Genomic DNA, 12,841 nt, shown 5'->3' with positions numbered 1-12,841 from the left:
ATTTTAGCAACCAATAACTCTGTTACCATCAATCAAAAAGGTTTTATAAATACAAAAATAAATTAAAAAATGTAATTTGTTTTGTCCAGCTGCAAGTTGCATCCTTATAAATAAAATTTATTGATATAGGCACTCCCTCGATCGTCAAAAAATTCTACACATGCCTTTTCTGTGGCCAGGGAAGCAGCAAACACCATTTAATAACTATTAATTATGCATGTTTGTGTAATTTGTTAATGGAGACAAATAAATAAATCCGTAAACTACCTAAACGGCTGTCAATGGCCCAGCGATATAATCAATTAGCACGACTTATGCTGCACTTGGCCGGCTCATCCGACTCCACGGATCCATGTCCGAGTGGCATGGCAAGTACTTTTTTGAATTGGCCTCCAGCGTGAATCATCCGCGGAACACAGAGTTCGTGCCAAACGAGACCTTCTGCATATTGAAATGCGGCAAACAAAAGATAAAAACGGCTAAAAAGCATAAACCAGAGGTAGTAAACCCTAAGTTCGTCGCAATTAAAAGGGCGAATAGCTGAGTGCGTACCTTTGGGCCGGGCCATTAAAATAAAAAAAGAGCCCAACTGAAAATAACGAGCCATTAAAAGCATCCCAGGCACCATCCACCATCGACCAGCCACCATCCACAGGTGGCTAAAGCGATGACGCGTCCAACGGATTGGCTTCCTATCAAACAATTGGGTATTAATTTTAATAAATAATCACCGAGAATGGAAAAAATAAATAATAACTCGAATGTTGTTGTTGTTGTTGCGGTTTTTGCATTGGCTGTGTAGATGAATCGGGGAGGTTATCAACACAATGCCTTGAGTCATCTCCCGACCGAATGGAACATGGAACGCGCTTAAAAACGTATTATGGAAGACGGAAATGAATGCCAGGAAAAAATCATATACCTACAGATATTACGTATACTATATATAATAGAAATACGCAAATAGAAAAAGCCATGCATGGCGGTAAGCAGCAGTTGCCGAGGAATAAATTAAATTTGCGTACCAGCCGAAGAATCTCCAAGCAGAATCTCCGCACAAGAATCTCCGGTGGCTTCGTGTGTTTAAATTTAAACCCTGAGCTAAGCCGCTCTGGCATTTCTGCCAAATAGTAGAATCTATATCTATTCAGAGATTCAAAGATACAAAAGCAGAGGGCTGCGAAAGATGTTATCAGGCTGTTTACTTTCCACCTGGAGAAGCCCGGCTCGTCTCCTCTCTTGTCTCAAATTACTGACCGAAAACAAAAGCAAACGGCCAACTCCAAGCCAAAAAAAAAAAAAAAAACGAATAACAAACAACAAATACAACGCGTACCGAATGGCTAAATAAATTTGGCAAACAAAAAGGCAAACATTTACTGGGCAACCGAAAAAGATGATAAATGATGAGCGTGTGCAATTCCCGGACAAATAGTTTGGCTCTGGCGATGTTTTAATAAAGCTTAACTAATTAAACAACCACTCAAAACACTCGAAACGTGCGTGTCTTGGTGTAATATAATAGATTTATTAAATTTGTAGTTTGTGTTATACAAAACACCTTAAGCACTGCATTAAAGATGAAGATGAAGCCGTAGAGAAGAGGCGTAGGTTTTTGAACTCGCCGAAGGACGGCAATCAAACTTGGCTAAGCTGCTTTTTTTATTGGGGGGAAAGCCCCGATCCTCAGAAATGCTTGGTCAAATTGCTCATGCAAGGCGAGTTATTGGTAAACAGCGTGGCCAGGCTGAATATGTTCAGGTAGGTGGATAAAAAGGTGGCCAGCAGGCCGAAGATGAGCACGGCCATCGTGCAGGACACATCGCACTCGATGCGGTGGAGGAACCTCACCATTCTCAGCCAGCAGCCACGCGGGGATATCGGCGGGGTGGTCACCAGGAGGGGTTCCATCTCCAGATCGACTGGATCGTAGTTCAAGTCCAGTGGCAGGCTGCCATAACTCGCCTCCGCAGCGATCCGCTGATGAACCCGCTCCATTCGCCGGATTCGACGGTACAAAAGGGGAGGAAGGATGAAGACCAGGGGTCCTGTTATGGTTCCACCTACAACATCCATTAGAGCATCGAAGCTGGGCACAAACTCCGCCACCAGGACCTCCAAGGCCAGAACTGAAGAGCGGATCAGCATGCGTTTGAAGGAGAGCGCTGAAAAAGGAGGGAAAATTGCGGATTAGAAGATGACTTACTTAAAACTTAACGTTGACTTAGATTAATGTGTCCGAAAACTGTATGACGGAACTCATTAAGATTCGGTTTCACTAGAACGGAATTCTCAGATCAGGTGATCATTAGTTAAACTTACCAAAGTTACTCATGACATAAGAACATTTGTGAATTTGTTAATAACAAATCGCTTTTATATTTAGCTTGTTATAAAAGTATATTTAATATTGAAAGGGACTTACACTCAGGCAGTTTGAAGTAGTTCTCGATCTGCAGGAACATGGCCGAACTGGCCACTGTGACTGAGAAGCAAAGCTGAAGGGCCATCAGGATCAACATCACATAAAAGGGCACACTTGTGGGCAGGGATTGCAGAAGGTTATCCGCAATCATGGATCCAAATTTGTAGGCAGCAATTATCGAGCCAAAGATTGCCACGCTACAGGTTACTAACCAAGGGAACCAGATTAAAAATCTACTTAAAATCGTTTTTTTTTTTGTAAAACTTACTAGCAATTCCTATAAGAGCAGCCCAGGAAACCTGTGACTTGTGCTTCATGTCGATCTGAAGAGTTAGAAGAACAGGATGAATATCGAACTGGAAGGCCAATATGCTGTAGCTGTTGAGCACGGTGAGAAAGCCAGGCAATTCTAAGGATAACAACCAAAATAATCCCCAAAAAGTACCAAAAAAGTTTTACCATACCCACCCAAGGAAATGCCCTCGAAAGGATCTCCAATTGCTGGTGCCGCAAAGAGGCAAAACCAAAGTAGCGCCACAATAACAATCATCACGCAAACAGCGATGATGGCTAGACCTCTGGGAACATAATAGAACTGATTATATAAGAGGAATAGCTTATCTTAACTCCAATCTTACCGCATGTGCTTCGGACTGCCGAGCCACATGAGCGGGCAGATGACCAGGCCCACAATTACGGCCCAATAGCAGTAGGAGAAGTTGTACTCGCCAGCGCTCATGCGCAGCACGACGCCCTCCAAGTTCTGGGCGGCCATCACCACACTGGGCACCGCCATGGCAAAGATGCTGAGATCCAGGAGCACGGACACCAGCACACTCATGTAGGGACCATAAGCCAACTCCGCCAGAGCGGCATAGGGATAGTTCCTCTTCTGCTGAATGGACGGGTCGAGCAACTCGGCCATCGTCCAGCACTGCGACAGCAGAAAGGATGTGTAGATCTGCAGGAAGATGATGGAGAGCACCAGAAACACTCCGAAGTAGCCCAGTTTCACCAGCAGCGCGGGCAGCGTGACAAACGGAAAGATGCCGAACAAATCTACCACATACAGGATGGCAATGAAGAGGGACAGATTCTCCGGCTCATCCTCGTAGGCACGGAAGTGGGGCAGGGCGCTGAACCGGGATCTCCGCAGGAAGGGCAGCTGGTCGTGCTGATGCGAGGGGGTCAGCTGGACAGGAGGGCGCCGCTTCGGAAGCGCAAAGGAGGGGGCGCGCGAGGGGCGTGGCGCGGGTTTGGCATTCTGGCGACGGAAGAAGAACATTCGCGATGTGAACTCCTCCAGGGGACGTGAGCAACTGACGACCTTCTAAGCCCAAACTAATGGTGGCCACTCTCGAGTCGACTCAACCATGCTGCCATCAACAAGTTCTGACACCGGACACCCCAAGTGAAGCCCTGCAATTGCTGCAATGCCAATGCACGTAGCGCGAAGTTCAATGCCTTGTCCCTCCGCTCCGTGAAGTGACCCACGAAATCAGGGGCAGTTGGTAACGAACGTGTTTATTTTACAAGCACATATACATATTAACAAATAGCTTCCAGCGCTCCTGTATCGATCCGTGTGAGATTCGTCCTGTAGATTCTTAAACTTGCACCTGAGATATCTTCTGTTTCTTCGCCTGGCTCTGAAATGAAACAATCATTAAAAGGTAAATGAAAGTATTAAAAATGTATCTTTAAAGAGAAATTGTTAGATGCAATACCCACCTCCTCTTTCACATCCGCCTGCATGGTGATGACCTGCACCGCCTGTCCAGGACCGGATCGCAGCAGCTTTGAGCCCTCTCCACAGCAGAATACCCGCGACGTCTGCTGCAGCTGCGGGCTGGGAGTGTCCGACTCATCCATGTCCTGCTCCAGCTGGTCGCCTATGGGGTAGATGCTCGCGTTCTTGTTGTTGTCCGTGTAGGCATGGTTAAAGAGCAAATGGTTGGGACGCACTGCATCCGTTATATACTTACTACAATCCACGGGTTAGGCGGGCATGGTCAGTACAATAGCAACAAAGTTAAGGTTATAGTTTAATGGGACTACATTTGGCAACAATTCGTAGTAAGTAAGGGATACGCACACTGACCACCGGAATAAAATTAGCTAATCGTAATAGGGGTATTTACAAGGGTCAAGTATAGACATGCATTAAAGGAGAATCATCGCAAATAGGAACTTGAACTCTGGTCTGCTCTGGCTCACTCACGCTCCATGAAGAGGCGCCACGGCTCAAAAAGCGGATGGTGCTGGTGGGGCAAGTGGTGCGAATGACGGTGCAGGTGGCCGGGGCAGCGGGTGGGCGACGTGGGCTTCTCTTTCGGGTGCAAAACGCGTCAGGAGTCGCATTCGGGCGAAGCCGGTGCATCCCGCCTGCAGTTTGAGACACAAAAGGAGACAATACAAAGAACTGCTGTTGGTGCACGATAATTGGGATCTTTGCGGTGTGAAATGTATTAAAGTGGCGCCTCAATCAGTGTACGTATCGGTTTGGGTAATGTGAGTGGGCATGCAGGATAGACGGGAGATAATAGGGGGTCCACCTACGATTTAATGTTAAACAAGCGCTGGCGCTTGATGTACTCCAAAACCAGGTCGTCTAGAAGGTACTTGACCGACTGACCGCGTCCCAGGAGCCGCCTTATCAACGTGGAGCTCACCTCATTGGGCACCCAGTTGGTAATAAGCGTAATGTTGCTCTGAAATAAAAATTAAGTATTAAGTATATATATTTAGAGGTAGTTTTCCTTTAACCTGATATTTGGTCAATACGTCGGAGTCGAAGATAAACTTTCCTGGGTTTGAGCCGGCGCGGGTGATGACCACCAAGCCATGATTAGCCACTATGTCCTCAATCTGCAAAAAATCATATTAAATGACGATTTTTTTTTTGGAAAATAAAAACATACATCCGCTTCTGCCCACAGGCCGGGTACAGCAAAAGACTCAAGGAGATCAGCGCCACATAAAAGCTTCAGATGAACGGGATCCCGGCTATCGTGCAGACCCCTTGGTAGCCAGCTAGCCAGGTGAGCGTCCGGCTCATCACCTCCGCCTGTTCTTCCAGAATTAATGTGGTTATTGATGTAGTTCTGGTGATGCTGAAGTACCGCCTGTGTGCGCATCCACTGGTTCTGGTGTACCTCCCAATCGGAAAGCCGGATCCAGTTTGAGCTCTGCGTAGCTAATTTCACCATGGCACACCTGTCCAAAGCGGAGGCGAGACCCTTTTTGCCATACGAATCGTGAGTGGGCGATATGATGCCACCCACCACTTTGTGGGTCCCCTGCATTTCAAAGTGATCTTTGGCTATCTCTGTAAGCAGAATCATTCGGCGTAATCATAATCGATTTGGCACCGGGGAATTTCACCATCAAGTTTTACTTACCAAACATCCGCAGGTGCATCGGCGTGGGCGGGCTAAAACATCCACAGGCAATGAATGCGATCCGCGGCAGCAGGCTCTTGGTTTCCTCGATGAAAGCTGACATTTTTCGGTATTTAAGACTAGTTTTACTGATTCCGATCCAGCCTTCGAATGTTATGTTATGGTTTGGCCAGCTGATTTTCGCAATCATATGTTTGAGTGCTTTTTATTTTCAACACTGAACAGCTGTGCAAGACAGCTGTTAACACTGACTTACATTCGATTAACGGAGCTGAAGTATCGGTTGCAAGCCCGTTTCTATTTTAAATTAAATTTAAGTAAATACCTTATACCGATAATGTAACATAATATGAAACCAAAAAGTTGTTCACAAGGAATACAAAATTTTTTGTTTTTCCTGAACTTAAAACTAATAAAAACAAAAACTTTGAATGGGAAATTTAAACAACCCCATGCCAATTTGTAATTCACACACTCCGTTTTAATTTCAGTGATTACTTGATAATCGCTTTCGCAGCCGATAGTTGGGCAGCCCTGCCAGAACGATTGCCTTTCGATACCAGTGTTATCGATTAGAAATGGCGTCCTCACTGTCTTTCTTTTAAGAAAAATTCGTGTAGTCTATTTACTATTTAGCAGCGTTGTGCGTGTCTGACAATTGTGAGGACACGCTGTTTTTTTTTAAGAGAACTGTCTGGCAAGAGCAACCAAAAGGCGGAAATTAAGAGGATTACAGGACGACAGCGCTGAGCAGAGTGCGAAAACAACAGCCAGCAGGCATTGACGTGAAAATGCATTTGTAGCCCTAGCCCACAACACTTGTACACCAACACACACATACGGTCTTGTGCACACACAAACAGAAGCAGGAAGGGATTTGCAAAAAGGACTTAGCCGCTGCCTCATCATCATCGCAATCTTCGCCAGGTGGTGGACGAGGGGGAAGAGCAGGAGGAGGAGGAGGAGCGGCAACGGGGACGGCAACAACAAATGGCGCTGGTGACGGTGCAGCGCTCTCCCAGTGTTCCAGGCTCCTGCTCGAATTCGGTGAGAGTGGAAGTGAGAATCTCGCACTCTCGCGTGTGCATGTGTGTGCTTTGTTTTGGTCACCCCGCTCTCTCTTCCGGGAGAGCCAATCAAGGAAAAGCTCTTTCGTGCGTGTTCCGCTTTTGGCCAAGATCCTTTGTGTGTTTTTTGTGTTGTTTCACGCGCACCTAATGTTTATCCGCTTGTTGCTTACGTTTCGGTTTTCGCGTGTGGGCGTTTGGAAGCGTCATCGGTGCTGCTTTTTTTGGTTTTGGTGTAACCCAAGCAAATCCGCAGACGTCGCGACGTCTTTATTTTTCAACAGACTTTTGCATTGCCTTATTTGTCGTTTTTGTCGCTTTCCGCTTGTTTTTGTTTTCTTTGCCGCCCCACCGCCCAAAAATAGTTCGCGAGACCTTGACGCCCGCCTGCACAGTGGGAAAAATGTATCATATCATTTAATGATCAATATTACACGTCGTTATGGAACCGATATGCAAAATATGTCAAATTGGTACTTTTGAACATTTTTGTGTATATGTAGCAAACATTTTATTTGGCCAGCTTTCAAATTTGTATAAAGTAGTTGAATATTAAGTTGCTCTCGTTTCTGTCTGTGGATCGACCTTGGAATTGTAATTCAGGCAATAATCAAATAATAATCAAGCAACTTTCTGCCCGATTTGCCCTATTTATTATGTTGTCTTGTTTTTGGCCCCATTAAAATATGTTTTGCACGCCTAGTTGGGTGAGCGAAATAAGGAGTAATCTCGAAAGGGCAACAAGTAACCCAATATGTATTTATTTAATTACAGGATGGCGAGGCCGAAGACGACGAGGGCAATAGCAAGGGCAACGATCGCAGTGAGTGCTTCTTCGCCGGTAAGGGCACCGCCCTGGTCCTGGCCCTCAAGGACATCCCGCCCCAGCCACAGAGCGAGCGCCGCTTGAGCACCGACTCAAGTCGCTCCAGCAACAGCACGCAGAGCAACAACTCGGACATCCAACTCCACCTGCAGTCCATGTTCTTCCTGTTGCAGCGCGAGGACACGCTCAAGATGGTATGTATTCGCAGGAACACTACTATAGCTCATGCTTATATCCTTTTTGCCAAACAGGCTGTCAAGCTGGAGTCGCAGCGGTCCAACCGCACGCGCTATCTGGTGATCGCCTCGCGCAGCTGCTGTCGCTCTAGCGCAACCAGCGAACGTCGGCGCCACCGGATTATGCGTCACAATTCGGCCAAAGTGGGCGGTTCTGCGGGCACCACGTCGTCCTCCTCGACGGCGGTCCCTACGCAGCGCCAGCTGTCCGTCGAGACCTCCGCCACGGAGACCAGCAGCAGCAAATGTGATAGATCAGTGGACAAGGAAAACGCAACGGCGGGCGGCGACAACAAGAATACCTCAGGCATGGAGGAGTCCTGCCTGCTGGGCATCGACTGCAATGAGCGAACCACCATTGGCCTGGTGGTGCCCATCCTGGCGGACACCACAATTCACCTTGATGGGGATGGGTATGTTAAGCCGTTTTTTTTTTTTTTTCATTGATTGATCCTATTTTACTTCCTTTTACTATATATAGTGGCTTCAGCGTCAAAGTTTACGAGAAGACGCACATCTTCAAACCAGTCTCAGTGCAGGCCATGTGGTAGGTGCTTTATCCGATACTAGTTCCTCTCCTGTGGTAACTGTATCCATTAATATTTCCGCAGGTCCGCGCTGCAAACGCTGCACAAAGTGTCGAAGAAGGCTCGTGAGAACAACTTCTATGCCAGCGGACCTTCCCACGACTGGCTTTCCAGCTACGAGAGGCGCATAGAGTCGGACCAATCATGTCTTAACGAGTGGAATGCCATGGACGCGCTCGAGAGCCGCCGACCCCCTTCGCCTGATGCCATACGAAACAAGTAGGCAAACGATCTGCTTAATTAATCACATTCTATTTAAATGCACTTTTTATTGACAGACCCCCGAAAAGGAGGAAACCGAAAGTGTCATTAAGATGAAGCTAAAGGCCATCATGATGTCGGTGGACCTGGACGAGGTAACCTCCAAATACATACGTGGTCGCCTCGAGGAAATCCTGGACATGGATTTGGGCGAGTATAAGTCGTTCATCGACGCCGAGATGCTCGTCATTCTCGGCCAAATGGATGCACCCACCAAGATATTCGAGCACGTGTATTTGGGCTCTGAGTGGAACGCTAGCAACCTGGAGGAGTTACAGAAAAATGGGTATGTTGAAGGCAGAAGTGCTGGTTGGATAAGGTTAATATTTTATATATAATATGCTAGTACATAGTATTTTCACTGCATTGTATTTTGACTAACAACTTTCAAATTTCAGCGTTCGCCACATCCTGAACGTGACGCGGGAGATTGACAACTTCTTTCCGGGCACCTTCGAGTACTTCAACGTGCGCGTTTACGACGACGAGAAGACAAACCTGCTCAAGTATTGGGACGATACGTTCCGCTATATTTCGCGGGCGAAGGCCGAGGGCTCCAAGGTGCTGGTCCACTGCAAGATGGGCGTCAGTCGATCGGCCTCAGTGGTCATTGCGTATGCCATGAAGGCCTACCAGTGGGAGTTCCAGCAAGCGCTGGAGCATGTGAAAAAGCGGCGCAGCTGCATTAAGCCGAACAAGAACTTCCTCAACCAGCTGGAGACGTACAGCGGCATGCTAGACGCCATGAAGAACAAGGAGAAGCTGCAGCGCAGCAAGAGCGAAACGAACTTAAAGAGCACAAAGGACGCCCGTCTGCTGCCCGGCAGCGAGCCCACTCCCCTCATTCAGGCGCTGAACCAGGCCAAGTCTAAGTCCACTGGCGAGGCGGGCGTCACGCCAGACGGAGAGGAGGAGACTAGCTCACGGCTACACCGTCGGTCCATCGCCCAGAAGTCGCAGCGACGCATGGTAAGACGGTCAAGCAGCACTTCGCCTAAAACCCAAACCGCAGTGGTCACCAAACAGCAAAGCCAGTCCATGGAGAACCTGACACCGGAGCGCAGCGTGGCCGAGGAGCCTAAGAACATGCGCTTCCCAGGCAGCAACGGCGAGAACTACAGCGTCACCCAGAACCAAGTGCTGCACATTCAGAAGCACACGCCTCTATCTGTGCGCACGCGGATTCACGATCTCGAGGCGCACCGGGCGGACCAGCTGCAGCAGCAGCCAGTGTGGACGTCGCTGACCAAGCTGATTACGCAGACCTCTAACCTGGGAGGAAGTATTAGTGGCAGCGGTAGCGGAAGCATTCAGCAGCGGCGGGATTCCAGCTCCTCGGATGTATTTTCCACGCAGGTGGACAGCGTGTTTGCTAAGGAGGAAGGCGAGAAGCGGCAACGTCGCAAAACCCACTCTTGGACGGAATCATCCGGTCCTAGTGGCGGCATTGTCCTCGACCATCCTCCCCAGCAACAGAAGCACCAAACGAGCGCCATTCTTCTGCGGCCGCGTGGTACTCGCCAAAGGGAACCGCCCTCGCGGCACGCCAGCTGGGGATCGGGCGACAACCGGAGCAGCCTGCCGCAGAGGACCAGCTCGGGCTCTTACTACGACAGCAACCGCAACACGACGGCCATCTTTGAGGGTGTTATCCAGGACCTAAAGCGCAGCGGAAATTGCAATGTGATCGAGGGCGTTCATGTGACAGTGGAACCAGCCGTTGGCGAGGGCACTGTGAAGCGCACCAAGCAGAAGTTGGAAGAGAGCACGTCTTTGAAAAAGCGCTGCCAGGAGGACAGCCAGGAGCTGCTGCTTGAGACGGTGGACGCTGGACAAAAGCGGGGCACGGGTCTCTACAGGAGCGCCTCGTCGGCGCACAGTCCGCGGCAGCGCCAGCCGTTACGCTGCAACAGCGAGGAGCTGATGCACACAAGCGACATTGAGAACAAAAACACCACGCCTAGCGATCAGGAGACGACGGTGGTGCTGCGCGTCCAGGGTCAGCCGCTGGCCGACGACCAGCGCATCTCGGGCAATGTGCAAATACTCAAGCAGAATTTTGAAGCCAAAGCGGGGGTGGTGGGCACGGGAGTAGGAGGAGGAGGCGGTGGAACGGCAACTGGATCCGGATCGGGTAGTAGTTCAACCATCACGGCAGCAGGATCGGTCTCTGGTGTGGGTGGGGCTAGCTCCACGAATCCCAGCAAGAAGCCGACCAGCCACCAATCACTGCCATCGTCGCCGGTGGCGCAACATGCCAACCACGTGTCCACCGCCTCGAACTCCAACTCCTCCGCCTCCAACTCGTCCGATTCCAGCGTAAGCGAAAATTGTGATCGTAATGTAAAAGGTCTAGTGCATAAATATCAAACCACTACTTCCTGCAGTAGCCAGGCGGCGGCCCCGCCCACAGTCGCCTGCGCCCCACTGCCGCCCGCCGCAACCGCCAGCAGCAACTTGAGCCACGCCTGCAGCACCACCATCACCACTAGCTTCAAGCAACGCCCGCGCTCCTACTACGACCGCTCGCTGTCGAACCGCTCGACGCACGACTACAGCGACAGTCGTCCGCCGCCCGCACCCGCACGCCACAGTCACACCAGCAACATGCAACACCACCACCACCAACAACAGCAGCAACAACCGGAGCAGCAACAGGTGCAAATCCGGCGGCTGGCGCAGCATGGCAAGACGCATCCGCTGAGCAGGCTAAGTGCTCCCAAAACAGGCTTCAATACCGCCGCCTACAACACCATGTAAAGGCCACGCTCTGCTTAACAACATCTAAACTGCAACCTGCAACATTCACATGCCACTTGCAACTTGCAATCCATACAACGTAGCTTATAAGGAATCGTCCTCATCCTCACGCCCGCTTTACGTATTTATATATTTGCCCGCTATCACCCATTTTGTGTGTTTTTGTCCAACAATCGAACACCTCCACCCACCATCCCCTCATGCCTTGTGTTTGTTGTCGTTGTCTTGTTGTGTGAGGCGTCCGTGAAAGCTTCTAAAGATCTTGTGTCTGCAACGTGTGAATGGAACTATTGAGATGACAAGAGAGGGCAAACAAAACAACCTATGGAAATGAAACTGTATTTGTACTTTTAAATTACTTGTAACTGTATACATATTTATTTTATATTATGCAAGAACTGCCTACGAATAAACGATTTATTGTATATACGTCATCGTCTGGTGATTGTCTCTGTGCCGTCCTTGTGTCACTCAAAGACCGTGTGTAGTCCTCCCCAGAAACACTGCCCGACGTTTTACCAGATTTGTATTTGCAGCCTTATCCACATGATCCACTCATTCCGCTACTCATGGGCGGAGTACAAGAAGTGATCCAGCATTAAAGCGCCACCCTGCCGAAGGCCTTGACAAAAGTTCCCACCTTGAACACTTGTATTTTTTGCTATTTATCAGACCGTGTAGTTATAAATAAAAATGTGTAATCCAATTTAGAGCGCAATCTGTTTTACTGTTGGCAATGAGTCACCTTTGCTATCCAGACTTTTTAATTTAGCGGTCTATATCACATCATAGGACGCGGATAACAAGTCATTATATAAATTGAAATGATAAATGAAACATTCCAAATTGTAAGCAAAACTCAGAAATATTGTTTACAATGTTTAATGATTAATGATATACAGTCAGTCACAAAAGTATTCGTTGCGAGGCACCCTACAACTAAATACATGTTTTTTTTAATGAATATGTAACAAATTAATATTTTTATTTATTGTTTGGGGTAACGCACTTATTAAACATACAAAAAATAACAAAATTTTTTTACAAAATTAGCTTCATTGCTTTTTTTTCCTTTAGAAAATAAGAGAACTTCAAAATATCGTCTCACAAAAGTATTCGTTTTTTTGTTTCGGCATTAAATATTTATGTTTTTTTTTAAATTTAGTATTTTGTGTGCAAGCCGTTGTTTTCTTTAATAGGTTGTAAGCGCCTCGGCTTTGACTCCAGTAGTTTTCGGCACCTCACTTCGGGTATATTCGACCATTCCTTCAGCAATAT

At 48.1% G+C, this 12,841-nt stretch overlaps 3 protein-coding genes across 7 annotated transcripts; 1 reads left to right on the top strand and 2 right to left on the bottom strand.

Annotated features, from left to right (window-relative positions):
• Window positions 1–1,471: 1,471 nt before the first annotated feature.
• On the bottom strand, window positions 1,472–3,710 carry LOC108095696. The gene is made up of 5 exons (XM_017196866.1): window positions 3,064–3,710; window positions 2,894–3,003; window positions 2,694–2,834; window positions 2,426–2,632; window positions 1,472–2,165 (listed from the first exon to the last, which is right to left on the bottom strand). Exons 1-5 carry the CDS (start codon window positions 3,708–3,710, stop codon window positions 1,687–1,689), a joined length of 1,584 nt encoding a protein of 527 aa, XP_017052355.1. The 3' UTR covers window positions 1,472–1,686.
• A 223-nt stretch (window positions 3,711–3,933) lies between these two features.
• LOC108096001 (nicotinamide/nicotinic acid mononucleotide adenylyltransferase 3) lies at window positions 3,934–6,268 on the bottom strand. Of its 5 annotated transcripts, XM_017197348.1 has the most exons (7): window positions 6,083–6,267; window positions 5,827–5,999; window positions 5,347–5,753; window positions 5,192–5,293; window positions 4,985–5,136; window positions 4,157–4,409; window positions 3,934–4,074 (listed from the first exon to the last, which is right to left on the bottom strand). In XM_017197348.1, the coding sequence occupies exons 2-7, from the start codon at window positions 5,927–5,929 to the stop codon at window positions 4,033–4,035; spliced, it is 1,059 nt and encodes a 352-aa protein (XP_017052837.1). In that variant the 5' UTR covers window positions 5,930–5,999; window positions 6,083–6,267; the 3' UTR covers window positions 3,934–4,032. The 5 variants fall into 5 exon arrangements, with proteins under 5 accessions (XP_017052837.1, XP_017052836.1, XP_017052839.1 ...); XM_017197347.1 differs by having other exon boundaries at window positions 5,827–6,268; XM_017197350.2 differs by lacking the exon at window positions 3,934–4,074 and having other exon boundaries at window positions 4,185–4,317; window positions 5,827–6,267.
• A 123-nt stretch (window positions 6,269–6,391) lies between these two features.
• On the top strand, window positions 6,392–11,992 carry LOC108095863 (protein phosphatase Slingshot). The gene is given in 7 exon segments (XM_043209042.1): window positions 6,392–6,873; window positions 7,668–7,913; window positions 7,971–8,368; window positions 8,437–8,502; window positions 8,567–8,765; window positions 8,821–9,089; window positions 9,202–11,992. Coding segments are annotated over 7 exon segments (3,597 nt in total). The 5' UTR covers window positions 6,392–6,816; the 3' UTR covers window positions 11,564–11,992.
• Window positions 11,993–12,841: the final 849 nt, after the last annotated feature.

The sequence above is a fragment of the Drosophila ficusphila genome, unplaced genomic scaffold, assembly GCF_018152265.1.
Source record: "Drosophila ficusphila isolate 14025-0441.05 unplaced genomic scaffold, ASM1815226v1 contig_791, whole genome shotgun sequence".
NCBI lineage: Eukaryota > Metazoa > Arthropoda > Insecta > Diptera > Drosophilidae > Drosophila > Drosophila ficusphila.
The sequence above is the reverse complement of the archived record's forward strand: the minus strand, read 5'-3'. Positions and strand labels throughout refer to the sequence as shown.

Bases quoted from the DNA above. Each gene is read 5' to 3' on its own strand.
- LOC108095696 (XM_017196866.1), bottom strand. From the start codon at position 3,710: ATGTTCTTCTTCCGTCGCCAGAATGCCAAACCCGCGCCACGCCCCTCG. The intron at 2,835-2,893 runs GTGGGTATGGTA...TGTTATCCTTAG, and splicing joins TTTCGAGGGCATTTCCTTGG to AATTGCCTGGCTTTCTCACC. The intron at 2,633-2,693 runs GTAAGTTTTACA...TCCCTTGGTTAG, and splicing joins TGCTCTTATAGGAATTGCTA to TAACCTGTAGCGTGGCAATC.
- LOC108096001 (XM_017197347.1), bottom strand. From the start codon at position 6,016: ATGATTGCGAAAATCAGCTGGCCAAACCATAACATAACATTCGAAGGC. The intron at 5,754-5,826 runs GTAAGTAAAACT...TTCTGCTTACAG, and splicing joins GATGCACCTGCGGATGTTTG to AGATAGCCAAAGATCACTTT. The intron at 4,075-4,156 runs GTGGGTATTGCA...GTTTCATTTCAG, and splicing joins AGGCGGATGTGAAAGAGGAG to AGCCAGGCGAAGAAACAGAA.